This window comes from Rhamphochromis longiceps, linkage group LG3 (assembly GCF_057381845.1).
Source record: "Rhamphochromis longiceps isolate RC_006_pf linkage group LG3, R_longiceps_female_GT1.1, whole genome shotgun sequence".
Lineage (NCBI taxonomy): Eukaryota > Metazoa > Chordata > Actinopteri > Cichliformes > Cichlidae > Rhamphochromis > Rhamphochromis longiceps.
This window is the reverse complement of record NC_140559.1, coordinates 7,114,223-7,142,040: the sequence shown is the minus strand read 5'-3', so window position 1 is coordinate 7,142,040 and position 27,818 is coordinate 7,114,223. Positions and strand designations below refer to the sequence as shown.

General features: G+C 41.2%; 1 protein-coding gene and 1 pseudogene across 2 annotated transcripts in view; both read left to right on the top strand.

The window, feature by feature from the left end:
- Window positions 1-22,446, top strand: part of LOC146672702 (uncharacterized) — a 52,909-nt pseudogene extending 30,463 nt beyond the window's left edge. Inside the window, exon 3 of the transcript XR_014908396.1 lies at window positions 21,095-22,446. The product of XR_014908396.1 is annotated as an uncharacterized LOC146672702 (transcript). The remainder of the gene's footprint in view (window positions 1-21,094) is intronic.
- Window positions 22,447-22,795: 349 nt separating this feature from the next.
- LOC146672701 (stonustoxin subunit beta-like) overlaps window positions 22,796-27,818 on the top strand; it is a 50,945-nt gene continuing 45,922 nt past the window's right edge. Inside the window, exon 1 of the mRNA XM_085388457.1 lies at window positions 22,796-22,959. Within this exon, the coding sequence (XP_085244583.1) occupies window positions 22,934-22,959 (26 nt within the window). The 5' untranslated portion in view covers window positions 22,796-22,933. The remainder of the gene's footprint in view (window positions 22,960-27,818) is intronic.

Below are 27,818 nucleotides of genomic sequence, written 5' to 3'. Positions count from 1 at the left end.
TCTATTTTATCTTTCAGTGCTAGATTTTTTCCATAAATTAAGTTTTGCAAAGGTTGAGCTAACAGAGCATATTCAGGTATCCAGCATCTGCAAAAATTGCAGAGACCTAAATAACTCATCATTTGTTGTTTTGTGAGAGGTTTTGGAGCATTTTGTACTGCTAGTTTTCTGCTGTCTAACAGTGTTCTTCCCTCTCCTGTGAGTTTGTGGCCAAGGTATGTGACCTCTTGGCTCCACAGCTGTAACTTGTGCTGTGAGACTTTATGGCCCTGCTCTGCTAAATGTTTCAACACAGTCATGGTGTTTTTTCTGCAGTTATGTTGCGTATCTCCTGTAACGAGAATATCATCAACGTAAAGAAGAAATTGATCTGTGGCAGGGAGCGTGCATAGTGACATAGATTTCTTTAATGCCTCTGCATACAGGGTGGGGCTGTTCTGAAAACCCTGCGGCAGTCTTGTATAAGTATACTTTTCGTTATCAAAGGTGAAACCAAACAGATTTTGAGAGTCTGTGTGTAACGGCACAGAGAAGAACGCGTTTGACAGATCTATGACTGAGAACCATTGTTCTTTTTGTGTCACTTGATTTAAGATTGTGTGTGGATTTGCTACCACAGGTGGGATTTGTTCTGTTACTTCGTTTATTGCTCTGAGGTCATGCACTAGGCGATATTTTCCTGTCTTTGCTTTTTTCACTGGGAAGATTGGAGTGTTACAGCTTGCTTTGGTTGTTTTCACTAAAATACCTGCTTTTTCCATATCTGCAATTACTGGCCTGATCCCTGCTTTTGCTTCTGTCGTCAAGGGATATTGTGGTTTAACTGGCCTGTAGGTTGTAGTAGTTTTTACTACAACAGGATCTGCTCCTTTAATTAATCCTACATCTGTCGATCCTGTGGACCATAGTGTTGTGGGCAATTCTTGTAGTTCTGGGTGTAGTTCTAATGAGAGTATATGTCAGTTTTCACTATCTTCCTGCACATGCAAATCAGTGCTGTCAGTCATGTATGTGGCTGGGTGGGTAGTGATTACCCACCCTAATGTGTATCTCATGCATCCTGTTCTGCGACCTTGTAGCCATCCCTCATGTGTGTCTTCAGTCTTTTCATATCTGTCTCTTTCGACTTGGGCGAGAATGCGGCCTAAATCTTTCCACTCAGTGCTGTCATTATGAGCTACTGACACATGTGGATTTGGCATCCTGTTCACTCGCTGTACTGCCTCAGGCTGCAGCACAGAACAAACTGCATTACCACTTTGGGTGACATATAGGTGCTGTAATGTCAGCATTTGTGGTCCTAGCTTGTGTACTTCTTGGTCATACACAGGATTAGGACCTGGACTCTGTTTGAACCTCAATGTGTTGTGATACTGAGTGTAGTCCTGTCGTGTTGAATGAGTTGGCAGATATCGATTTGCTATGTGTTGTAAAGGCTCTAGTGAGGGCAGGTCTAATGTCCAGTAGTAGTGAGGCTCTCCGAGTCCTTTACACACATTAATCTGATAATCTGCTTGTTTGTCGTTTAACATTAGCTTTTCATACATGCCCTCTGGCCCTGGCAATACTCCTATTTCCAGCCTTTCTAGCGCATCTCTCCCTAGAAGATTTACTTGGCAAGATGGGTCATATATGCACTGGTTTTTACAGCTGCGGCCGCTGTCTTCATGAGATAAGAGTAGAGGCTCAGTCAGTGATTTAGTACTGACATGTCCTGATGCTGACTTAACTATCAGAGTATCATTAGAGAATTTTATTTTTGGTGGTTTTTTAATTAGTACAGTTTTGCATGCTCCAGTATCGCAGAGCATCGTCATTGGCTGCCCATTTACGTATATAATTACAGTTGGTTTATGTTCAGAGCCCAAAAGCAATTGCTCTATGTTATACACGTCCGTGTTTTCATTGCTCTCTGCTTCTGTGTCTTTTCCTAGTCATTTGTTATTTCTGTCATCCTCTTCCTCACTGTCATCCTTTTGTCTTTGTCTACACTCGCGGGCAAAATGCCCTTCCTTTCCACAATTGTAGCAGCTTGTATTTTTTACTCTTCTCTCTCCTTTTCTACCTCCTCCTGCCTTTCCCTGTCCTTTGTAGGGGCCTGGTTTATGTCTTCTGTATTCTCCAGAGAATGCCACCAATCCTGTTGCAGGATCTACAGTAAAGACTCCTCCTTTTTCCTTTTGCTTCTGTATTTTGACTGCGTGTTCAGCATATTGCAGTGCATCTGGCAGACTTCCTGTATTTTGTGTGACCCAATGTTTTTCTACGTGGGCCCTCACTTTTGGGAGGAGGCCGTTCAGAAATGCATTTTTTAGCTGTTGCTGAAATGGTGTTTGTGGCTCTTCCTTGTAATTTAAACCTGAATGTTGTCTGAAAACTGGGCGTAGGCGATCGAGGAAGTCAGATGCAGTCTCAGCTTCCTTCTGCTTTATCTCGCCTATTTTGCCGTAATCTGCTCTTGGGGCTAGACGGACTCTAATTCTGTCATATAATCCTGCCAACTGAGCCCTTAGAGGCTCAGAGGTGGGGAGCAGGGCTATACCCTGGTCATCTGACCCCGTGAAGTCTCCTTTTACTGTTCCCATTTTCAGACCTAATAAATCCTGAATTACCTGGAGCATTTCATGGCCATTCAAGTGCCAGTGTGTTCTAATTAACTCAACTGCCTCCCTCCATGGCTCAAAACCTTCATTTAACAGTGGAACGTCCTTTAAGACGTTTAATCTGTCAGTTTGGGACCATGCTCTGAAAACGTACAGGAAAGGGTTGTTGTCTCTTTCATTGTGTGGATGCTTTAAGCATCCACACTATTGAGTTCCTGTTTCTCTTTATTCTTTATTGTGTGGATGCTTTAAGCATCCACACTATTGAGTTCCTGTTTCTCTTTATTCTTTATTATTATTATTCTAGTTGCCACTTTTTTCACGTTTTTTGGCACTTAACTAGTCCCACAATTTTCAGCCGATTTTCGCCGTTCAAATTTTATACTATTCTGCTATTTCTGCTAATGATCGCTATGATTTTTGCTATTTTTGCTATTATACTTTTTAAAATATTCCACTTTTTTCCTTTAATTTGTCCCATTGAAATGAATGGAAAACTTCCAAAATTCTGCTAAATTTTGCTTGTTTTTGAAACCTAACTACTTCCTCATACTTTCGCCTAGAAAAACCATTCAAACTTTAAAATGTTCACAAATTATTGGGCTATTCAGGTATGATTCAGCTTTTTCAAATCTTTTACCGTTTTACTTTTATGCCTCTTAAAGTTTTGAGTTGCAAAATTGTGATTTTTCACAAAATACATGCGTTGTTATGGTTGCTATGCTCTTGGCTTCCAGTGTGACACTGAAGCTTTTGCAGTCTTCTCTTCATGTCCGAACAACTTTTTGCTACTTGCTCAATTTTCACTCAACTTCCACAAATTATACATCAAAACGTAGGTATTTTTGCTGGCTTTCAGAAAATGTCACTATCATTGTTGTGGGATTCATAGAATTTTGGCAAATCTCCTCAGACCAACACAAGGTCTCAAAACTCTCCATATAAAGTCAATGGAGAGCTTGTTCAAAATCATCGCTGGATTTCTGTAATGAGAGGCATATTCGAATCGTCATATCTCCTTAACGAAGCGACTTTAAGACATGAGGCTTGTCCCGGTATATCTTCAGACACTCCTGACGCTCACAATTCAAGAATTTCTTTCTCACCTATTACCATTCTGAAATGAGTTGGACTTGTTTGAGGGTAGGAAATTCGTCCTTCGCTCAGATTTCTTCAGATTTCAAACTGTGGAAATGAACCACTTTTTTCTCTCGTCATAACTTTTTGTTGGATTTCCACAGAGACCTGAAAATTTCCATGATTGTTCACCAAAGCCTACTGTCTCTTACGGTGAAAGAATGATATCGATACTCCAAATAGATTTAGAGTTAGAAAGCGTTGTTTGAGGGCAAGTCAAGGCAGTTTTTGCTTCGCTCTACTCAGTTATGGTGCATTACAAGTCAAATATCTTTAATAATTCATATTTTAATGATAAATTGTTAACACTGGAAGATTCCCCCATCTCTTCTGAACAAAACGGTGTAAGAATGACCGCTCTAGCCCCTACGGTTAGGAAATTATGGTCATTTGTTTGAGGGGAGTCCTCACTATGAGAAATAGGCTGCAATAATCCTGTGCCTCTCTGTGCTGCGTGTGTAAAAAGATGCACCTGTTTTGGCGGGAAAATGTAAACAGCCACTCTGATTGGTGGATTTAAATTCGGCAGCTCTCTCCCTCTGTGTGTGTGTGTGTGTGTGTGTGTGTGTGTGTGTGTGTGTGTGTGTGTGTGTGTGTGTGTGTGTTTAGTGGGAGAGAGAGGACCCTGCCCTTATTTGGCAGCATGTCATTGTAGGATTTAAATTGAATATAGTTAGACTGGTTGACTGGATTAGAGCCTGTGTTTGTGTGTCCCTCTGTGCATTTGTGTTTCAATATGCCTCCATATTTGTAATTTTGTAAGTTATTACTATTCTGCTAAATCATAGTATTTCTGGTACTTTTCGGTACTTGTGCTAAATACAGTATTTCTGCTAAATCATACTATTTCTGCTTTTCATAAGATTTGTGCCTAATATAGTATTTCTGCTAAATTATAGTATTTCTGCTTTTTATACTATTTGTGCCTAATATAGTATTTCTGCTTTTTATACGATTTGTGCCTAATATAGTATTTCTGCTTTTTATAGGATTTGTGCCTAATATAGTATTTCTGCTTTTTATAGGATTTGTACCTAATATAGTATTTCTGCTTTTTATAGGATTTGTGCTTAATATAGTATTTCTGCTAAATTATAGTATTTCTGCTTTTTATAGTATTTGTGCTAAAACATAGTATTTCTACTAAATGTAGTATTTATGCTTAATCATAGTATTTCTATATATTTCTGCCAGGTCCCCAGGCAGCCAATCCTCTGTGAGGACTTAGACATTCAAATTTTCAAATCAGGGCCTGCACGGTTTCCCAGCCAATCATATATGTGTCCTGAGGCATTCAAATTTGCATATTGGGGCCTTCATGGCTTCTAAGCCAGCCAATCATATCTGAGGGCTGAGGAATTCAAATCCACAAATCAGGGCCTGCACAGCTTCCCAGCCAGCCAATCATGTATGTGGGCTCCAGGCATTCAAATTTGCATATTGGGGAATTCGTGGCTTCTAAGTCAACAAGTCATCCATGTCATATATCTCTAAAAATTCATATTTTAATGATAAATTGTCAACACTTGAAGATTCCCCCATCTCTTCTGAACAAAACGGTGTAAGAATGACCCTTCTAGCCCCTACGGTTAGGAAATTATGGTCATTTGTTTGAGGGGAGTCGTCACTATGAGAAATAGACTGCAAAAATCCTGTGTGTCTCTGTGCTGCGTGTGTAAACAGAAGCACCTGTTTTGGCGGGAAAAAGTGCACAGGCTCTCTGATTGGTGGATTCAAATTCAGCAGCTCCCAGGCTGACCTAGAAGCTTACTTCTCTCTCCCTGTGTGTGTGTGTGTGTGTGTGTGTGTGTGTGTGTGTGTGTGTGTGTGTGTGTGTGTGACAGAGAGAGGGAGAGAAAGAAAGGCTTTCAATGGGATGACCTCATTCTAAGCTTCAAATTCAATATATTTAGACTGGTTGACTGAATTGGATCTTGTGTGTGTGTCTCTCTGTGCATGTGTGTTTCCTTATGTGTACATATTTCTGATTGTGTGGCTGTTATATATTTTTTTTGCTGATTTTTTTCATTTAACAAGTATATTTGAGGGACCCTCAGCATGTTCAGCATTTTTTCAGCTGTCCATTTTGCTTTTCCGATTTTTCTGTTTAACTTATTACTATTGTGCTAAATCATACTATTTCTGCTTTTAATAGGATTTGTGCTTAATATAGTATTTCTGCTTTTTATAGGATTTGTGCTTCATATAGTATTTCTGCTAAATGTAGTATTTATGCTTAATCATACTATTTCTATATATTTCTGCCAGGCAGCCAATCCTCTGTGAGGACTCAGACACATATCACATATCAGGGCCTGCACGGCTTCCCAGTCAGCCAATCATATCTGAGGTTTTCCGTTTCCTCTCTCGTCATATCTCAGCGACGGTTGTACAAAGAGCAATGAAAATCGCAGTCAAAGTACACCAAAGTCCACTGATTCAGCCAGTAGAAGAATTATGCTTCTAGTCCACCTAGTGTTTGAGTTACACAACGTTTTGTAACTGCAAAAAATGGGGTTTTCCGCCTCTCACCGCGATCTAATTCTGACTCCTCATCACCCTGCTTTTCAAAGCGGCTCCTCTCTTTCCAAGTGGCGCAGTTGGTAATGACACGGGTCTGCAAACCAAAGGTCGTGGGTTCGATTCCACCTTGGTCAACATGTTTTTTTCCCTACAAATTAATACACTGTCACAGACCAGTAATTCATATTCATCATTTATTACAATTCTGCAAACTTTTATGATTTTACCAGCTTTTCTAATATGGACCTCACATTCTTGTTAACACTCCATGGCACAAATACTCTTCCCTTTAGGCTATTTCTCCCATTTTAAAGTATTACTCCTCCATAATTGTATTTCTGTTAAATCAAAGTACTTTTACTACATCTTAGTACTTCTGCTCAATCATAGTATTTCTGCTAAATCATAGTATTTCTGCTACTTTTTGGTACTTGTGCTAAATACAGTATTTCTGCTAAATCATACTATTTCTACTATATTATATTTTTCTTTCTAAATATAGCATTTCTGCTATATAATTGTATTTCTGCTATGTTATAATATTTGTGCTAAACCAGAGTATTTGTGCTGAAACATAGTATTTCTGCCAAATTATAGTATTTCTGCCAAATTATAATATTTGTGCTAAAACATAGTCTTAATTTAAAATTACAATATTCATAGTTCATCACAGTGTCTCTGGTAAATCACAATATTTCTGCTCTGTTGTATTATTTTTCTAAATCATAGTGTTTCTGTAATGTTTAAGTATTTTTGGCTAAATATATTCTTTCTGTTATCTTATACTATTTCTCCTAAATTCTTGTATTTTTGAGAAGTTATCATGTTTCTGGTAAGTTACAATATTTCTGCAAAGTTCTGCTATGCTATTGTATTTCTGCCAAGTATTATGTTTCCTCTAAGATATTGCAGTTCTGCTAAGTTATTCCATTTTAGCAAACTTCTTTTGCTTCTGCAAAGTTTTTACAATTTCTGCAACTTTTCAGCTTTTTCAGCTACTTTTTGCATACAGCTTCAGCTTTAAGCATCCACACTGCATTTTCGCAGGAAATGCAAATTTTTCTAGTTTTTATTATTATTGTGTGGATGCTTTAAGCATCCACACTATTGAGTTCCTCTTGGGACTTCCGTACACTTTTTGGCACTTAACTACTTCTGCAATTTTCAGCCGATTTTCACCGTTCAAGTTTTAAACTATTCTGCTATTTCTGCTAATGTGTGCTATGTCTTTTGGTATTTTTCACTATTATACTTTTTAAAATATTAAGCTTAATTTGTCCCATTGAAATGAATGGGAAACTTCTGCAATTCTGCTAAAATTTGCTTGTTTCTGAAACTTAACTACTTCCTCATATTTTCACGTAGAACAACCATTCAAACTTTAAAATGTTCTCAAATTATTGGGCTATTCAGGTATAAATCAGCTTTTTCAAATCTTTTACCGTTTTACTTTTATGCCTCTTAAAGTTTTCAGTTGCACAATTGTGATTTTTCACAAAATACATGCGTTGTTATGGTTGCTATGCACTTGGCTTCCAGTGTGCCACTGAAGGTTTTGCAGTCTTCTCTTCATGTCCGAACAACTTCTTGCTACTTGCTCAATTTTCACTCAACTTTCACAAATTATACATCAAAACGTAGGTATTTTTGCTGGCTTTCCGAAAATGTCACTATCATTGTTGTGAGATTTATAGAATTTTGGCAAATCTCCTCAGACCAACACAAAGTCGCAAAGCTCTCCATAGAAAGTCAATGGAGAGCTTGTTCAAAATCACCGCTTGATTTCTGTAATGAGAGGCATATTCGAATCGTCATATCTCCTTAACGAAGCAAAGTTAAGACATAAGGCTTGTCCCAGTATATCTTCAGACACTCCTGACGCTCACAATTCAAGAATTATTTTCTCACCTATTACTGTTCTGAGATGAGTTTGACTTGTTTGAGGGTAGGAAATTCGTCCTTAGCTCAGATTTCTTCAGATTTCAAACTATGGAAATGAACCACTTTTTTCTCTCGTCATATCTTTTTAATGGATTTCCACAGAGACCTGAAAATTTCCATGATTGTTCACCAAAGCCTGCTGTCTCATACAGTGAAAGAATGATATCGATACTCCAAATACATTTAGAGTTAGAAAGCGTTGTTTGAGGGCAAGTCAAGGCAGTTTTTGCTTTGCTCTACTCAGTTATGGTGCATTAGAAGTCAAATATCTTTAATAATTCATATTTTAATGATAAATTGTCAACACTTTAAGATTCCCCCATCTCTTCCGAACAAAACGGTGTAAGAATGACCGTTCTAGCCCCTACGGTTAGGAAATTATGGTCATTTGTTTGAGGGGAGTCGTCATTATGAGAAATAGACTGCAAAAATCCTGTCTCTGTCTCTGTGCTGCGTGCACCTGTTTTGGCAGGCAAAAGTGCACAGGTTCTCTGATTGGTGGATTCAAATTCAGCAGCTCCCAGGCTGCTTGACTGAGCTAGAAACTTACTTCTCTCTCCCTGTGTGTGCGTGTGTGTGTGTGTGTGTGTGTGTGTGTGTGTGTGTGTGTGAGACAGAGAGAGAGAGAGAGAGCCTTTTTATGGGATGATCTCATTGTAAGATTCAAATTCAATATATTTAGACTGGTTGACTGAATTGGATCTTGTGTGTGTCTCTCTCTGTGCATGTGTGTTTCCATATGTGTCCATATTTGTGATTGCGTGGCTGTTATATATATATATTTTTTTGCCGATTTTTTTCATTTAACAAGTATACCTTGGCATGTTCAGCATTTTTTCAGCTGTCCATTTTGCTTTTCCAATTTTTCTGTTTAAGTTATTACTATTGCGCTAAATCATAGCATTGCTGCTGTTTTATAAGATTTGTGCTAAATATAGTATTTCTGATTAATTATAGTTTTTCTACCAAATCATAGTACAGTATTTTTGCTTTTTATAGGATTTTTATAGGATATTTATATTGCTTAATATAGTACTTCTGCTTATTATAGGATTTGTGCTTAATATAGTATTTCTGCTAAATGTAGTATTTATGCTTAATCATAGTATTTCTATATATTTCTGCCAGGTCCCCAGGCAGCCAATCCTCTGTGAGGACTGAGGCATTCAAATTTACATATCAGGGCCTGCACGGCTTCCCAGCCAGCCAATCATATATGTGGGCTGAGGCATTCAAATTTGCATATTGGGGCCTTTGTGGCTTCTAAGCCAACAAGTCATCGATGTCATATATCTCTAAAAATTCATATTTTAATGATAAATTGTCAACACTTGACGATTCCCCCATCTCTTCTGAACAAAACGGTGTAAGAATGACCGTTCTGGCCAATACAGTTAGGAAATTATGGTCATTTGTTTGAGGGGAATCCCCACTATGAGAAATAGGTCGTGTCCAAATTCATGGGCTGCATCCTCCTGAGGCCGCATTTGTAGATCGATTATTTCACAGCGACGCGCCAAAGGCTGTCCAAATTCGTAGACTCCTCCGAATGCAGCCGACAAATGCGTCCTCCTTTTCCCCGAATTTGAAGGATGGGTCGGGTGTGTCCTTCGTGGCCTACCATATCCCAGAATTCATAGCGCGGCCCAGCCAAACTCCAGTTTCCAACAATGGTGGCCGCTACTAAGTTTTAAAATTACTCATACTAATCTTTCTGGGTCACAAAAGAAACTTTTAATATATTTTCAGGCGAGAAAGTAGCTGTGTAAACATCAAATATCTGCTCGGTTTATCAAGATATCGCATATTTGCAAAAGTGCTTAGATGTTTTCGGAGAAGTCTGCTACCCACCAGCTCGATAGCTAGCCGGGAGCTCGAGGGTTACTGATGCGGCCGAGAACGGCACAACTCCCGGCACATCATTTTCAGATCACCGCGGACTTTCGCTGCTCGAGTTAAACGTAATATATAAGTCACTTAGACAACCTAAAAATGTTATTGTTGGGCTTTTTTTCAGTGTTTTGTTTGTTCGTGAGTAAATCGGTTTGGCTGAGATTAAAGTTATTGGATTAGATTAGATAAAATAAAACTTTATTAATCCCCCGGGTGGGTTCCTCCTTGGTTTTTACACAGCTGACTAAACGTGAAACAGAAAACTGATTAAACAGAAGTGTGAGACGGTCGAGAATTTACACCAGTGTCCTGTTATATTTTAGATAGCAAGGAGCAGACGGCTGAGTTTATTAAACTCCATCGAGACAGCGGTGACGCTAATCAGAAGGCTAGACCGTCCAATTTCATGGCCGTTTACTTCCGGCCTACCCGACCTTCTGAGGACCCGGCCCACGTAGACCACGAAGGCCGGGTCCTCAGGAGGATGCGGCCCATGAATTTGGACACGACCATAGACTACAAAAATCCTGTCTCTGTGCTGCGTGTGTGCACCTGTTTTGGCGGGAAAAAGTACACAGCCTCTGTGAATTCAAATTTAGCAGCTCCCAGGCTGCTTGACTGAAAACATGCTTCTCTCTCCGTGTGTGTGTGTGTGTGTGTGTGTGTGTGTGTGTGTGTGTGTGTGTGTGCGCGTGAGAGAGAGAGAGAGACCCTCTTTAGGACAGCATCTCATTGTTGGAAAAAATTATAATATATTCAGACTGGTTGACTGGCATAGACCCTCCGTGTGTGTCTCTCTCTGTGCATTTGTGTATACATATTTGATTTTGTGTGTATCTGTTGGCTGTTCCTTCTTGTTTTTTAAATTTATTTTTATTTCTTTATTTTTTTTCACAGGTGAACAACAATTAGTTTTGAGGGAACTTAACCATGTTCCGTTTTTTTTTTTTTTTCAGCTTGTCATCTTGCTTTTCCAGTATTTTCTCTTAAGTTATAACTATTCTGCTCAATCATAGTATTTGTTCTAAATCATTGTTATTATGCTATATTGTAGTATTTCTGCTAAATCATACTATTTCTACTATATTATATTTTTCTTTCTAAATATAGCATTTCTGCTATATAATTGTATTTCGGCTATGTTATAATATTTGTGCTAAACCAGAGTATTTGTGCTGAAACATAGTATTTCTGCCAAATGATAGTATTTCTGTCAAATCATAGTATTTGTGCTAAAACATAGTCTTAATTTAAAATTACAATATTCATAGTTCATCACAGTGTCTCTGGTAAATCACAGTATTTTTGCTATGTTGTACTATTTTTCTAAATCATAGTGTTTCTGTAATGCTTAAGTATTTTTGGCTAAATATATTCTTTCTGTTATCTTATACTATTTCTCCTAAATTCTTGTATTTTTGTACGTTTTGCATACAGCTTCAGCTTTAAAGCATCCACACTGCATTTTCGCAGGAAATGCAAATTTTTTTTCTAGTTATTCTAGTTGCCACTTTTTCTGCTTTCTTTGGCACTTAACTACTTCCACAATTTTTATGCTATTTTCACCGTTCAAATTTTATACTATTCTGCTATTTCTGCTAAACATCGCTATGATTTTTGCTATTTTTTGCTATTATACTTTTTAAAATATTCCACTTTTTTCCTTTAATTTGTCCCATTGAAATGAATGGAAAACTTCCAAACTTCTGCTAAATTTTGCTTGTTTTTGAAACTTAACTACTTCCTCATACTTTCGCCTAGAACAACCATTCAAATTTTAAAATGTTCACAAATTATTGGGCTATTCAGGTATGATTCAGCTTTTTCAAATCTTTTACTGTTTTACTTTTATGCCTCTTAAAGTTTTGAGTTGCAAAATTGTGATTTTTCACAAAATACATGCGTTGTAATGGTTGCTATGCTCTTGGCTTCCAGTGTGCCACTGAAGCTTTTGCAATTTTCACTTCACGTCCGAACAACTTCTTGCTACTTGCTCAATTTTCACTCAACTTCCACAAATTATACATCAAAACGTAGGTATTTTTGCTGGCTTTCAGAAAATGTCACCATCATTGTTGTGGGGTTTATAGAATTTTGGCAAATCTCCTCAGACCAACACAAGGTCTCAAAACTCTCCATATAAAGTCAATGGAGAGCTTGTTCAAAATCATCGCTGGATTTCTGTAATGAGAGGCATATTCGAATTGTCATATCTCCTTAACACTAGGAAGGCCCAGAGCCCAGCCATTTGGCTTTTCTACCTATAAAACCCGGAGAGTTGCCAAATGGCTTTTAGCTAGGCTTTAGCTTCAGCCAAGTGGAAGCTAAATTGGCTAGTCATTCATATGTAAATTGGGTTGTTACCTGGGAATTCTGGAGGGAGGGGAGTGGGGGTGTGTGATTGAGGGGGTGGGGGAGCTGCTAAAAGCTGTGCACAGTCACCAACTTGGAGTGTTTCAGTTTGATGCATTCTCAATCATCCAGGGAAATAAATCTCCAAAAGTCACCAACTTGGAGTGTTTCAGTTTGCCATCTTAGGGAGAAATCAACACACATGGGTGTATGTCCTTTGTTGCTGAGATTTATTGATAAAAACAGTACAAAAAACCAACCATTTGTACACATTTTTACAAATAATAATAAAAAGTGAGTGAGTACATTCCAACATTTTCAGCAATCACTCACAATCCTGGCACTGCCATGGTATCTGTAGTCTGCATTTACCACATGTGTATCTGTTGCAGTGAACACATCGCACAGTGGCATGATTGTTCTTGCAATTGTGTTTGACCTGACACATGGCTCTTTTTCCAGGGCTCGGTGTGGAGGGTTGTGTCCGAAGCAACTGTTCTTTTCTTGCCTTCTTCGCAGCTACATGAGAGTGAGCCAACTCTCTTGCAAGCTCCACCAGGAAGTCCACCCGTCTTTCCTTCGTCCCGGTGCATGCTTGATACAGCACATGTGCATTCAGTGCTGCCATGTCAATCATGTTATAAAACACGGCAACTGGCCAGCGCCGTGTTCCTTTGCGGACAGTGTACTCCCGAACCATCTGGTCCATCACATCCACGCCACACTTTGTTTTGTTGTAAAGGGTGACCGTGTTTGGCTTCCTTTTGGTAGTGTTATCAGTCTGAACCACGCTGTGCATGCTGCTAAGAATATAGACTGTCTTCTTCCGTTTGGCCGCATACGCCGTCAGCGTGGCAGCAGAGGTTGAAAACACCTAAGAAATAAGATAAATTGTTATTTCCATAGCCCTTTTACACACAATGAAACACATAAACATAGAACCACAAAAGACCTGCAACATACCTGAGTGGTGAATTCACTGCGATCTGTCTGTCTAGTGGATTGAGGAATTTCCCTGCGAATCTTGTTGACTGTGCTGAGGATGGTGGTTTTCCGTCCAAGAAGTTTTTGCGCAAGTGAAAGCGATGTGAAGAAATTGTCCATGGTAACATTTCTGCCCTTGTCTAGGAATGGTTCCATCAGCCTCATTACTACATTTTCAGAAAGTCTCTCCCCAGTGGGACGATTGGGGTCCTTGCCAAGATATGGGAAGACATTACAAATGTACTTGGATTTTAGGTCGCAGGCCACCCAAAACTTGATCCCAAACTTGTCCGGTTTACTTGCAATATACTGCAGGAAACTGCACCGAGTCTTTGATGGGAAAAGGGTGTGATCACATTGATGCCACAATGGACGACTGATCAAGCCCTGTCACCCTTTACAACAAAACAAGGTGTGATCACATTGATGCCACAATGGACGATGCCACAATGGACGACTGATCAAGCCCTGTCATCCTTTACAACAAAACAGGGTGTGATCACAGGGCTTGGCTTCCTTTTGGTAGTGGACAATTGATCAGGAAGCCAAGCCAAGGTAAATGCAGACTACAGATACCATGGCAGTGCCAGGATTGTGAGTGATTGCTGAAAATGTTGGAATGTACTCACTCACTTTTTATTATTATTTGTAAAAATGTCCTCCCTAAGACGGCAAACTGAAACACTCCAAGTTGGTGACTGTGCACAGCTTTTAGCAGCTCCCCCACGCCCTCAATCACACACCCCCACTCCCCTCCCTCCAGAATTCCCAGGTAACAACCTAATATACATATGAATGACTAGCCAATTTAGCTTCCACTTGGCTGAAGCTAAAGCTTAGCTAAAAGCCTACCAGCCATTTGGCTGGTGGCGGGTTTTAAAGGTAGAAAGGTAGAAGCCTGGTCCTCCTAGTGTTAACGAAGCGACTTTAAGACATGAGGCTTGTCCCGGTATATCTTCAGACACTCCTGACGCTCACAATTCAAGAATTTCTTTCTCACCTATTACCGTTCTGAAATGAATTGGACTTGTTTGAGGGTAGGAAATTTGTCCCTCGCTCAGATTTCTTCAGATTTCAAACTGTGGAAATGAACCACTTTTTTCTCTCGTCATAACTTTTTGTTGGATTTCCACAGAGACCTGAAAATTTCCATGATTGTTCACCAAAGCCTACTGTCTCTTACGGTTAAAGAATGATATCGATACTCAAAATAGATTTAGAGTTAGAAAGCGTTGTTTGAGGGCAAGTCAAGGCAGTTTTTGCTTCGCTCTACTCAGTTATGGTGCATTACAAGTCAAATATCTTTAATAATTCATATTTTAATGATAAATTGTTAACACTGGAAGATTCCCCCATCTCTTCTGAACAAAACGGTTTAAGAATGACCGTTCTAGCCCCTACGGTTAGGAAATTATGGTCATTTGTTTGTGGGGAGTCCTCACTATGAGAAATAGGCTGCAATAATCCTGTGCCTCTCTGTGCTGCGTGTGTAAAAAGATGCACCTGTTTTGGCGGGAAAACGTAAACAGCCACTCTGATTGGTGGATTTAAATTCGGCAGCTCTCTCCCTCTGTGTGTGTGTGTGTGTGTGTGTGTGTGTGTGTGTGTGTGTGTGTGTGTGTGTGTGTGTGTGTGTGTGTGTGTGTGTGTTTAGTGGGAGAGAGAGGACCCTGCCCTTATTTGGCAGCATGTCATTCTAAGATTCAAATTCAATATATTTAGACTGGGTGACTGAATTGGATCTTGTGTGTGTGTCTCTCTGTGCATGTGTGTTTCCTTATGTGTACATATTTGTGATTGTGTGGCTGTTATAGATTTTTTTGCTGATTTTTTTTCATTTAACAAGTATATTTGAGGGACTCTCAGCATGTTCAGCATTTTTTCAGCTGTCCATTTTGCTTTTCCGATTTTTCTGTTTAACTTATTACTATTGTGCTAAATCATACTATTTCTGCTATTTTATAAGATTTGTGCTTAATATACTATTTCTGCTTTTATAGGATTTGTGCTTAATATAGTATTTCTGCTTTTTATAAGATTTGTGCTTAATATAGTATTTCTGCTAAATGTAGTATTTATGCTTAATCATACTATTTCTGCTTTTCATAGGATTTGTGCTTAATATAGTATTTCTGCTAAATTATAGTATTTCTGCCAAATTATAATATTTGTGCTAAAACATAGTCTTAATTTAAAATTACAATATTCATAGTTCATCACAGTGTCTCTGGTAAATCACAATATTTCTGCTCTGTTGTACTATTTTTCTAAATCATAGTGTTTCTGTAATGTTTAAGTATTTTTGGCTAAATATATTCTTTCTGTTATCTTATACTATTTCTCCTAAATTCTTGTATTTTTGAGAAGTTATCATGTTTCTGGTAAGTTACAATATTTCTGCTAAATTCTGCTATGCTATTGTATTTCTGCCAAGTATTATGTTTCCTCTAAGATATTGCAGTTCTGCTAAGTTATTCCATTTTAGCAAACTTCTTTTGCTTCTGCAAAGTTTTTACAATTTCTGCAACTTTTCAGCTTTTTCAGCTACTTTTTGCATACAGCTTCAGCTTTAAGCATCCACACTGCATTTTCGCAGGAAATGCAAATTTTTCTAGTTATTATTGCCACCCGTTAGTTGGCCATATCTTGGGTTGGGCGTTGCTATCATTGGAAACAGACCAGAAGGTCCTGGGGGGTCAATCTGTCCTCCCATATCCCTACCTGATGGGTCTTTCCCTATGTCTTCCTCTTCCCTATGGTGATTTGTTGTCATTAAATTTAATGCCTGTCTTGCTGAATCATATGGGCTTGGCGTGTCGGCAAAGGGTTTTTTTGATACTGGCGGGTTAGATGGGTCGGGCACATATGGAGGTGGTTTTGGGTTTTGTGGATCTTTTAGTTCACTACTTTGTTCATTTTTCTTTTTCTTTTTCTCTTCGCGCACCTTTGTGCGTTTATCATTTTCTGCCATCCAGGCTTTAAAATGTTGCCACTCAGTGAGACGTTTGGCTTTCTTTTTAAAACTTTTTTCATTGTTTAGTTCTGTTTGGAGGATCTCTTTTAAAGCAGTCACTGCAGAGGGATTACATTTTCCCTCCCACGCAGGGCAGTTTAGTTTCTTTGGGTTTCTCCACCTTTTTTTGCTAATTAGTCCGGCGCCTGGACATTTTTTCTCTAGCCACTGCTCGTCAGCAGTGAGTTTTGTTGATTTATTACCCTTTTTTTTCTTAGTTTATAGATATATTACGTTCTTACACACATACACACACACCCGTGGCGCTTTTCTTTGGCACGAGGAAATGGGAGTGGTTATTAACTCAGCCTTCTACCCTCATGCTATTCTTGAGGGCGGAGTTAATTTTACGTGTTGAAGCACAACCTCCTCCCTTTCCGCCAATACGTGAGCGACCAACGGTAAACAATTCGGTGGAGTAGTTCAGCCTTCTTAATGTGCTGTAAAATCAACTTACTCCTCCAACAAAACAGTAAAACAACAGATTATACGCATAATGAGTATTATTCTGGGCAACACTGTGTCTTTCTACATTGCTCCAAGCCCTCTTTCAGGCGAGCTGCGTAATTTCGTAACCTCTACCAGTCCTTTTTCAGACGAGAATGTTACTATCCTGTCGTATTTTGACATAAAACTTGCTCCAAACCCTCTTTCAGGTGAGCTGCGTAACCTCTGCCAGTCCTTTTTCAGACGAGAATGTTACTTAATCTGTCATACATTGACGGGAAACTATTTAATGTAAAGACAACAGGTTGCCTCAGTCGTTTTGCGCAAAGTGTGAGTGAGTGTTAAATATTCACCTGAGCTATTGTGTGGGCTCTTTGGTTTCCTTCATCAACCCCCAAAGCCGTGGACCTCTTATAAGAACGCTGGCCAGAACCCGAACGTCACGTCTCTGGACTTTATCCTCTGCCTGGAGAGGAGTCGACAGCGTGGGCTTCTCACGACGTCAGGACTTGATGAAGGTTTCCTATTGGAGCATTGAAAAAATATCAATGTCCATCCGGCTCCGAAGGACCAATTAAATGTTAGAGATTCTTTTAACAAGTACTCAGAAAACAGTCCTCATGAACTGGAAAAATAAAAATAATCTTAATTCTAACCAATATAGAAATTATCTATTAGATTACATTAGTCTTGATACAGCCTCTGCCACCACATCAGATCAATTGCTCTGGGCTCCTTTGATCGGCTCCATCACCTGGTGAGGGTGGGAGGTCATAGTTTGGTCCCGCCTTCAATGTTGTGATTGGTGTGGGGGTAGGGACAGGCTTAGGGCGTCGGGGGGTTCCCCGGAGGCATCTTCCTTGGGGGGCTCAACCCGGGGTAGCGGTCATGTCCGGTTAGGGGCTCTGTTGGCTCTCAGGTGACTGTTTCCTCGCGACTGCGTGCAGCGGGGCTAGGGGAGGGTCTGTGCTGACGGACGTGGGTTACTGACCTGGTAGCCTGTCTGCCCCTGGGTGGGTCCGGGATGGGCGTGAGGTTCTGGGGGCGCTCCGTCTCTGGGCTGGGACCCGGACCGGGCCTCGGGGGCTTGGGTCCTGGTTGGTGTGTTGCCGGGGTTGTGGGCGGGTGGGTGCATGGGGGCCCAGCCCTGGAGCAGGGTGCCGCCGGTGCGTCGAGCCACCTGGGGGGCTCTTCAACTGGTGGGGGAGATTGTCACATCTTGCAGGAGCTTTCCTCTCCTCAGGAGCTCCCTCTGCAGGAGGGGGAGATACAGGAGAGGTGGAGGAAGATCTCAGCCTGGGTGTTTATTGTCTTATGTAGTCTGGAAGATGAGTGGATGGTGGGGTGGGTGCAGTTTTCTCTGTGGTGGGGTTGGGTGGACTGTCCCGGGCTCTGTGGGGCCGGGCGGCGCTGCTGCACTGGGCCCGGTCTGGATGGGCCTGGGCCCCCTTTCCCTGGCGGGTCGCGGAGTATGGGGGTGCCTACTGGGGTCAGCGGGGGAGCTGGCCCCAGGGAGGGGTCACTTGCCCCTCCCTTCCTTCCCTCCCCATCTCCAGCTGCCTCCCTCTTCCCGCTCCACCACAACCACCCACACATGCAGGGCCTTGGAGTAGGGGTATGTCACCAGGGTGCAGAGGAGGATACCCCCCCCCCCCCCCCCCTGTCCCCTTCTGGCTGCCTCTGCCTCAATTTTATCCCACAACTTAGACATTCACATTACTCACACTCTCATTACACATACATATAGGATCTTGGGGGTGGGCACGATACACGGAGTCCAAAGTACCATCAGGGTGTACACCCCACCCCTGGCATCGTTGCCCACCTCTCAATTTTAAATACACGTAGACATTGAGGGCTAGCAGGAGGGACCATGCGCTTACCTGCTGCTCTCTGGCAGGTAGCTCCAAGCCCTCCTGGGTTTTAAATGCACCTTAGAACACACATGCATCAACATTACAATGAGCGGGTGGAGGGAGGTTTGGAGTCTTCTCTCACCCCCGTTCTCTGCGACCTGCTGGAGCAGGGGGGCTAGGACTAGGAGGAGGAGTTGGCCGTCCGACTGCGGGCTGGAGTGTGGAGCCTTCCTGCTGCTGCGGAGTCGGGGCGGTCTGCCTCCCCCCACCGCAGGGAAAAGGGAAACACCACCTGGGTCTGGGTGCAGTTCCCCCCTCCAGGGGTGGGGGCACCTAGACCCGGTTTGTAGAGTACGCTTGGGGAGTGTGATCGTGTGTACAACGTCTCTTTATGTCTGTCTCCACGTTGGTTGAGTGTGGAGTAAGTGCATATGAGAGCATGAGGGTGGGAATGGATGTTTGTATCTGTGTGTGCCTGTATGTCTGTGTCTATATGTCAGGTTGGGTGTCAGGCGCCACCTCTCTGGGGACATCTCAGGCCCTCCAAGGTTTGGAGGCCTATCTCCCCCTACCACCACTTCCCCTGCCAGTGGCGGACCCCCTCAGACATCGGTGCGTTGGTGGTTCTTTGTGTCCGGGGATGGGCGTCCAGGTACACACCGGCTCACTCCTTGGCGGCCGCTTATCGGGGCCTGGAGCCTGGGGCTCGCTCGGGCCACTTCGGAGGTGGGGTGCCCCCGGCCTCTCGGCCTGGGGCTCGGTCACTCAGGCGCAGCTGGCTGCCGGCGGAGCTCACAGGCGCGTCACTGCAACTCCCCCTGGCTTCTGCTCCGCGGCTGCTGAGTGAGCCCTCATCTGGGACTCTCCTCAGCTCTTTCCGGGACAGTGGCGCAGCTGCCCCTCTGTTGGTCTTCCTTGGTCTCTTGTGTTCTGGGGGCCTCTGGATGTCTGGAGTTTTGATCTCCTCCACACCTGCTTCACGCCCTGGAGGACGGGGCTGTGGCCCCCCCACACCCTCTAGCAGATTATTACATGAAGGAACCTTTTAAAAAACAAAAAACAAGCGCGTCCATGCTCACAGGTGTACACACGGGTGATCACACCCACAAACTACACCCTTTTTGGCTCCTACCTCAAAGCACACTGTGTTCTGTTGATCTTATGTGCTGCACAATAATGTTTAACATTTAGTATTTACTGTCATATTCCCATATATCATTGTGATGTTGTTTATTCTATTACTCTTGTTCTCTTCTGCTTGCTTTCTTTTTTCTTTCTCAGCAGGTGATCCAGGTGATTGATATATGCATTTTTTTTTCTCTGCCCGTTCTGTTGGTTTTTGTCTTTTGCCCTTCTCCCCCGTCCCTCTTCTCAGCTGTTTCTCTTTCCCTCTTTCTTTCTCCCCTTCTTTCCCCCAGTCAAGTCTGTCCCGTATTCAGTAAGTGAAAATAAAATAAACAATAAAAGGTGAATCAAATGGACCATTACGGCAAGGCTGGGATGGTCAGTTTGGTAAAGTAAATCCGTTGGGCATCTTTCTTTGCCTTTAGACAACAATTCTGATGGCAAAAGAGCCAAACGGGACAGGCCAAAAAAAATAAATAAAAAAAAATAAAAAAAAAATAACAAGTACTCAGATGCAATGAAATAACACTCAGACTCTTCAGCAGTTTAACGTGCACGGGTGAAATCTCAGCAGAGATTCACACCTCCTTGGTGCAGTCTGGCTTTATTTATACACATCATGAAGCATACAAAAAAGGAAATATCATCCTTATCTTGTCAAGAAAACAGGTGTGGTTTATCAAAAAACTTCGTGTTCTCTACAAGGTTGTTTCTTACTCTTGGGTGGCGGTTTCCTGCTCCTAACAGATAATGTGAAGGCAAACAGTGACAATGTGAAGGCAAAGACTGATAATGTGAAGGCAAACAGTTTCCGTTATAGAGTAGGGAGCCAGCAATTAAAATATGCAGCTGGTTGAGTACAAAACAGAAATATAAACACTCTTAGCTGATTATTATATGAATAATAAAACTTTTAAAAGCAAAGATACTCTGACTGTGTGTGTGTGTGTGTGTGTGTGTGTGTGTGTGTGTGTGTGTGTGTGTGTGTGTGTGTGTGTGTGTGTGTGATTTTAGTGTTTGAACAGTCATGAATTATCTTTAACAGCAGGTTGGATGTAATGTGTTAGAACTACCAGCAGGTGGGGATAAGAGACCTTTAAGGTGTTTGGTGCCACGCTCCACCTTCAGGTTTAAAACTAGTGTTAATGGAGTTTGAAGGTTGAGTTTGTTCCACGACTGCATTTCACTCACTGCCTCTGTTTGTATCTCTGTCACTGCAGGACCAACATGGAGCCAGAAGTCAGCGCTCTCAGGAGGCCGACAAACCTCACAGAAGAAAGGGAGAGAAAAAACACACCTGTGACGAGTGTGGGAAGGGTTTTACTGTGAGGGCTTCACTAAAACAGCATCAGGTCATCCACAGTGGAGTTAAAATGTACAGCTGTGATCAGTGTGGCAGAGCTTTTACTCAAAGTAGCCACTTACAGAGGCATCTAGGTACCCACTCTGGAATTAAGCCATACAGCTGTGACGAGTGTGGGAAGGGTTTTACTGTGAGGGCTTCACTAAAACAGCATCAGGTCATCCACACTGGAGAGAGACCGTTCAGCTGTGACTTGTGTGGACAGTCTTTTTCCTTCAAGGGTTCCCTAAAAACACACCAACTCATCCACAGTGGAGTTAAAGCGTACAGCTGTGATCAGTGTGGCAGAGCTTTTACTCGTAGTAGCCACTTACAGAGTCATCTAGTTACCCACTGTGGAATTAAGGCATACAGCTGTGACATCTGTGGAAAGTCTTTTTCCTCGAAGGGTTCCCTAAAACAACACCAACTCATCCACAGTGGAGTTAAGGCGTACAGCTGTCATCAGTGTGGCAGAGCTTTTACTCAAAGTAGCCACTTACAGAGGCATCTAGTTACCCACTCTGGAATTAAGCCATACAGCTGTGACGAGTGTGGGAAGGGTTTTACTGAGAAGGCTTCACTAAAACAGCATCAGGTCATCCACACTGGAGAGAGACCGTTCAGCTGTGACTTGTGTGGGAAGGGTTTTACTGTGAGGGCTAAACTAAAACAGCATCAGGTCATCCACACTGGAGAGAGACCGTTCAGCTGTGACTTGTGTGGACAGTCTTTTTCCTCGAAGGGTCACCTAAAAAAACACCAACTCGTCCACAGTGGAGTTAAAGCGTACAGCTGTGATCAGTGTGGCAGAGCTTTTACTCAAAGTAGCAGCTTACAGAGGCATCTAGTTACCCACTCTGGAATTAAGGCATACAGCTGTGATCAGTGTGGCAGAGCTTTTACTCAAAGTAGCTGCTTACAGAAGCATCTAGTTACCCACTCTGGAATTAAGGCATACAGCTGTGACATCTGTGGAAAAACTTTCAGCCAGAGAGGGTACCGAAATACACACCTACGCATTCACACCAGACATGATGTGTACTGCTGTGAACAGTGTGGCAAATACTTTACAACAGACGCACAGTTACAACAACACATGTTTACCCACACTGAGGAGAGACCTTATCGATGTGACCTGTGTGGGAAGACTTTTAAAGCTCCACGTCACCTGAGACAACACCAACAGATCCACACCAGAAAGAGACTCTACAAGTGCAGCTACTGTGAGGTATGTATTTATATTGTTATCTTGTCATTTTAGCCTGACTGTTTGGAACAACTCTGCTCATTAAACTGTGTTAGCATGTTAGCAATTCTACTGCATGGAAAAGCAGCTCTGAGTGATTATTCAGATTTTCCTTTCAGTTATGATTTTAGTATTACTGTAGTATTATGGTGGTAGTATTGTAGTTATTGCAGCCCAGTAAACTGAGTATGTTAACTGAAACAGTCAAATGTAGTTGGACGTCTGCAGAGATGCTCTTTATTTCAGGCGACGTTCAGGATACAAATGTTGAAGGACTGACTTACACTGTCTTTGTGTCTTTGTTTAGAAGCAGAGCGACACAGATGGATCCAGTTCTCAACCCTGTCATCACTGTGGTGGTGGGAAAGACTTTCATTGTGACCTCTGTGGAAAAACTTTCAGTCAGCAAAAGGCCCTAAAAGTACATCAACGTAGACACACTGGAGACAAACTGAAATACTGCAAAGAATGTGGGAGAAGCTTCACCACACCAAGTGAGTTAAAACGACATGAACTGATTCACAGTGGGGTTAAAAAGCACCTCTGTGATCAGTGTGGGTCATCCTTCACCACTGAAGGTCAGCTTAAAACACACAAAGGAGTCCACACAGGAGAGAAACCACACAAGTGCAGACACTGTGAGAGAAGCTTCTCACAGTCAGGTCATCGTAACATTCATGAACGTGCACACATGGAAGGAAACTACAGCTGTGACCAGTGTGACAAGAGCTTCAGGAATCTCAGTTCATACTCTGCACACAAACGATCCCACGTTACTAATAAACTGTTTCACTGTTACCAATGTGCCCAAACATTCACCTCATTGTCTGCTCTGTGCAAACATCAGCGCGATCACTCAGGGCTGAAATCACTCCCATCACTGGATCACAGTGAATCTGAAGACACAGAAAGATCCTCTGGTTTCTGTGTCAGACTCAAAAAGCTTGAGATCAGGCTCCACAGAGTTCAGATAGAATCATTTAAACTTGTGTTGAACTGAACTGGTTGCTGGGCTGAACTTCTACATAATACAGATCTACATGGGATCTTCTTTTCTGTTGTTTTACTGAGTCAGTTTTGTCCTTTTTTCTCTGTCCTGGTTTTGCTCGTCTGTAAATGATTGAAACTCAGTCAAATAGTTCATTGTTCTCCAGCAAAACGTTTTGGAAACTCATGTTTAACCTTTAAAACTCTGACATGTTTTAGCACACAAGGCTTCATCAGGGAGTTCACTCATGATTGGACCATGAGAACAAAGGTTTTTAGTTCTTTCAAAGAGAGTCTTGGAGATGTTTGATGTTTCTGTTTTTCTGAAACCACCTGAAAGAAAAACTATTTTTCTTGCTTTATGTAGTGTGGAAGTTTTTAATGTTTCTTCATCTGTGATGTTCTTGAATGTGTTCATGTGAAGATGGTACAAATAAACTGTCCTTTCAGCTTTAGCTCCTAATTTATTCATTATTTATGGATGTAGCACAGCAGCCGTCTCTTGATTAACACATGGAGGGCTCGGGATCTGATGGTGTCGTCTCCCTAATTTGCCCACTCAGTAAATCTCACTCATGGCCAAGAAATTGAAATAAACCTTGTTTCCCTGCTGGATAGTGATCCACTGTAACTCTGCTCCTCCTTCCTGTTTAGGATTTCTGTGGCTGAAGTAAAATTCCCTCCATCCATCACTTATCCCAGCTAACCCAAAGTGAAATAAAGTTTTGCGCGTCTTAAAAAAGCATTACAATAATGGGCATTACCAATGCAAACTGAATGATACAGAAGATGAAAGAAGAGACTTTGATCAGTTAATAAAGCTCATGATCTTGATTCATTGTGGCTGCTACACAGATACTTCTGGGTCACTTCTCTCAGTTAGGAACCTTCCTCACCAAACTGACTGTTGGACCACACCCCTGGTTTCATGAGAAATTGTTTCAGCCATGATTTCTCTTCCTGTATTTCAGAGTAAAGACTGAAGTGACAAATGGAAGCATGTTTAAAAAACACAATGTGAGAGAGACGTTGAGGTCCTTAGAAGTTACCCTGGGTTTTTCTGTCACCCTGCTAGATGTTACACACCTTGTTATTGGACTGATTTCTACTGCTGGACTACTCCTGCGGAGAGTAACAATACTCTTACTAATTAGCTCCCTTTCACACCTTTGGGGATATTTATTTTTGTGTTTGCAGCGCTGTGAGCCAGAACAGCGAGAGAAAAATCTGCAACAGCGACGAGCCGAATGCTTACGTGAATCGCAGCAGCTGCACATGTGCTACGCTGAATTAGAGGATATCTTTGCTCTGGATTTCTATTTCTACTCTTTCATTTCTATATGATTCTTCTTGCATCTAAACAAAGAGGATTCAATTTGCTAAATGTTGATGGCTCTTCGTGCTCAGGTGTAAATGAGATGTAATATTTGCTCTTGGTTTGGTTCTCCTGTACAGAACCTTGCAGTACAACAGAAACCTAAAAACATTATTTGTAGTTGTTATTCTTAGTTGTTCTGCTGCCTAAATACCACAGGGTCTGATTATGAAGTTATTGAGCTGCACATACATTACGACCTGCTTAAGTTTGAGGTCACAGCGTCTGTAGAGCAGCTGGAACATAATGAAGTCTACAAGGTTAAAGTTTTCTCTTCAGTTATTGTTCTTTCTGCTGCTTGGTTTAATGGATCTGAGAGCTTTTGTTTTTATTATTGTTATTATAATTATCATTAATATATTACTCTCTAGAAGCTTTAAAATAGTGTTTGTGTTTGAAAAAATTGATTTAAGAATTGAACAGAAACATCTGTCCTTCTGAAAATGGCCCAAAGGCACGGAGACAAAGTCAAAGGATGCAACCTGTAACTTTCTCTTCCTTCATGTCAGGACCATCATCCATGATTTATATAAAATGCATATAGCAACAGTAGCACTTTAGTTTGGACTTTATGATTTCTGTAACTGGAAAATATTATTTTGTTTAAAGACAGAAGTGACCGCATAGTTGCAACATCAAAGGGAAATATTAATTAATTAGCATCAAGTATATTTGTTGCTTAAGCGTTTGCACTATAACTTAAGTAGGATTATAACTTTTAAGGAAGGAAAGATTTCAGATATTTAGTTCACTGTTTCAGTTATTTTATATGAAATTTTTGTTTTTTTTAACATATATTTCTAGTTAGAGAAATTTAAGAAGCTTATCCCTCAAAACTGTAAATATAAAAAAGTTGCACAAACTAGTTTCCCACCACAGGAAATTTATTTTAAGTGTCTTCATAGTTTTATTTTTGAAATACAGCAATTTTTATATACTGCACGAAAAACGAAAATAAATATTATAGTGCAAATTTGCAAAATAACAGCATATGCATCAAAATAAACTATTTCCAGCAGTGTAATATGAGTCCTAAGCATCCCAGAAACGACACAGAAAGTCATCAAGTCAAACATAACTTTTAAAAACACAAGTATAAGCTCTTGAGGCCACGATGGTAAAAAAAAAACTACATTTCCGCAAAATGACGTCACTTCCGGTTTCGGGCAGGTCATGCGGTCATGTGATAGTTCGTGCTGATGGACGTAGGAAGTTTTACAAACAGCTGATCGGATCGGCGAAGCGTGTTTCTGGAATATCATGTTTTTGTTGCTGCAAGTGATTTTTATGCAGTTTTTGCAAAGCTATATGTGGAAGGAAACTGTGACCTAGGACAAGCTGATGGCATAAGATGTAAGTACAACTCCTCCAGTTTCATATGCAAAAAAATGATTGCGCTAGCTTACGTGGTTGCAGAGCTACCGGGATTTAAAAACAGTTACGCAAAACAGAGCGTGCCCGCTCCGATCGGCTGTAAAGGGTTAAAAATGGCTGGGAATAAATAAAATGCCTCAGGAATAATCTCTGTTATTGTGAAAAATAATGATCATGAAATAATATTTCACAATAATAAGTAAATTTATATAGCAATAATGAGCTTTTTTTGAAAATGTGTTCAATTATTTCACAATATCATTCTCACCTTACATATCTGTGTCTTATTTATTCACATAGTTATTTAAATGGTAAATGGTAAATGGCCTGTATTTATATAGCGCTTTACTAGTCCCTAAGGACCCCAAAGCGCTTTACATATCCAGTCATCCACACATTCACACACTGGTGATGGCAGCTACATTGTAGCCACAGCCACCCTGGGGCGCACTGACAGAGGCGAGGCTGCCGGACACTGGCGCCACCGGGCCCTCTGACCACTACCAGTAGGCAACGGGTGAAGTGTCTTGCCCAAGGACACAACGACCGAGACTGTCCAAGCCGGGGCTCGAACCGGCAACCTTCCGATTACAAGGCGAACTCCCAACTCTTGAGCCACGATCGCCCATATTTCGCATTTATTTCATCATGACTTATTTATTTATTTAATTTTGAACACTTTGGAGTTCCATATGGTTGTAGTGGGCTTGTAATGTAAATGTGGTCTGATTAAATGTGACATTAATGCTGACGCTGCATCAAACCCTGATAAAACAGTTCTATTAGTGGGTCTGTGAGATCAGCATCAGTGGGTTAAGGTGAGGCCTTGACTAGTAGAACGTCATGTTGGTGTTTAACAACACATGAGCCAACATCAGACCCCGAGCGCTACGATGCTAAAGATCAGAAGATCCAGTGTGACATCATCGTTACCTGGCAACAGCAGCCCTCATCTGACTTTATTGGAGGATATTTACACCAGCAACACGGTTTAGTTTGATATGACGGATTAACAACATGCGCTGTGATATCCAGTTCATCTGTAATAGATACAGGATCTAATCAGTCAGCAGATATTTGATCAGCTTATTTATAACTATACTAGAAACAAATACAACTGTGTTGGTGATTCATGCAAACTTGCATATCAGCCTTTGAAGGTTTTGTAGTATTGAGAACAAAGAGGTTGTGTTAGGGCTGAAAAGCCCGACTTGTTCTCCTCTGCAGGTCATCAAATGCACCACAGAAGTTTGTATTTGCACAAGCCTGTATATGTTTGATGGCTTTGTTATTCTCTGTTCAAAGACAGTAAATGTGGAAAACGTCTCATGTAGAATCAGCTTCATTTAAAATGACTGCAAACATTTAGAGAACATGTGCTGCTGTTTGTCCTACATTTCAACACTGAATGAACCCTGAAAACATGATGGCAGCTGGCAGGTTGGAGTTCACATGAAATATCGGCTGTATGAAGACTGGAAATATAGATGATAAAAACATGCAGCCAAACATTTGTGGACATGGATAAACTATCTGATCGAAAAAGCAGGAAGTGACACAGCTAGAAAGTGTGTAACAGCTGAAGTCAAATGTAATGCAGAGTTGAATCTGCACTTG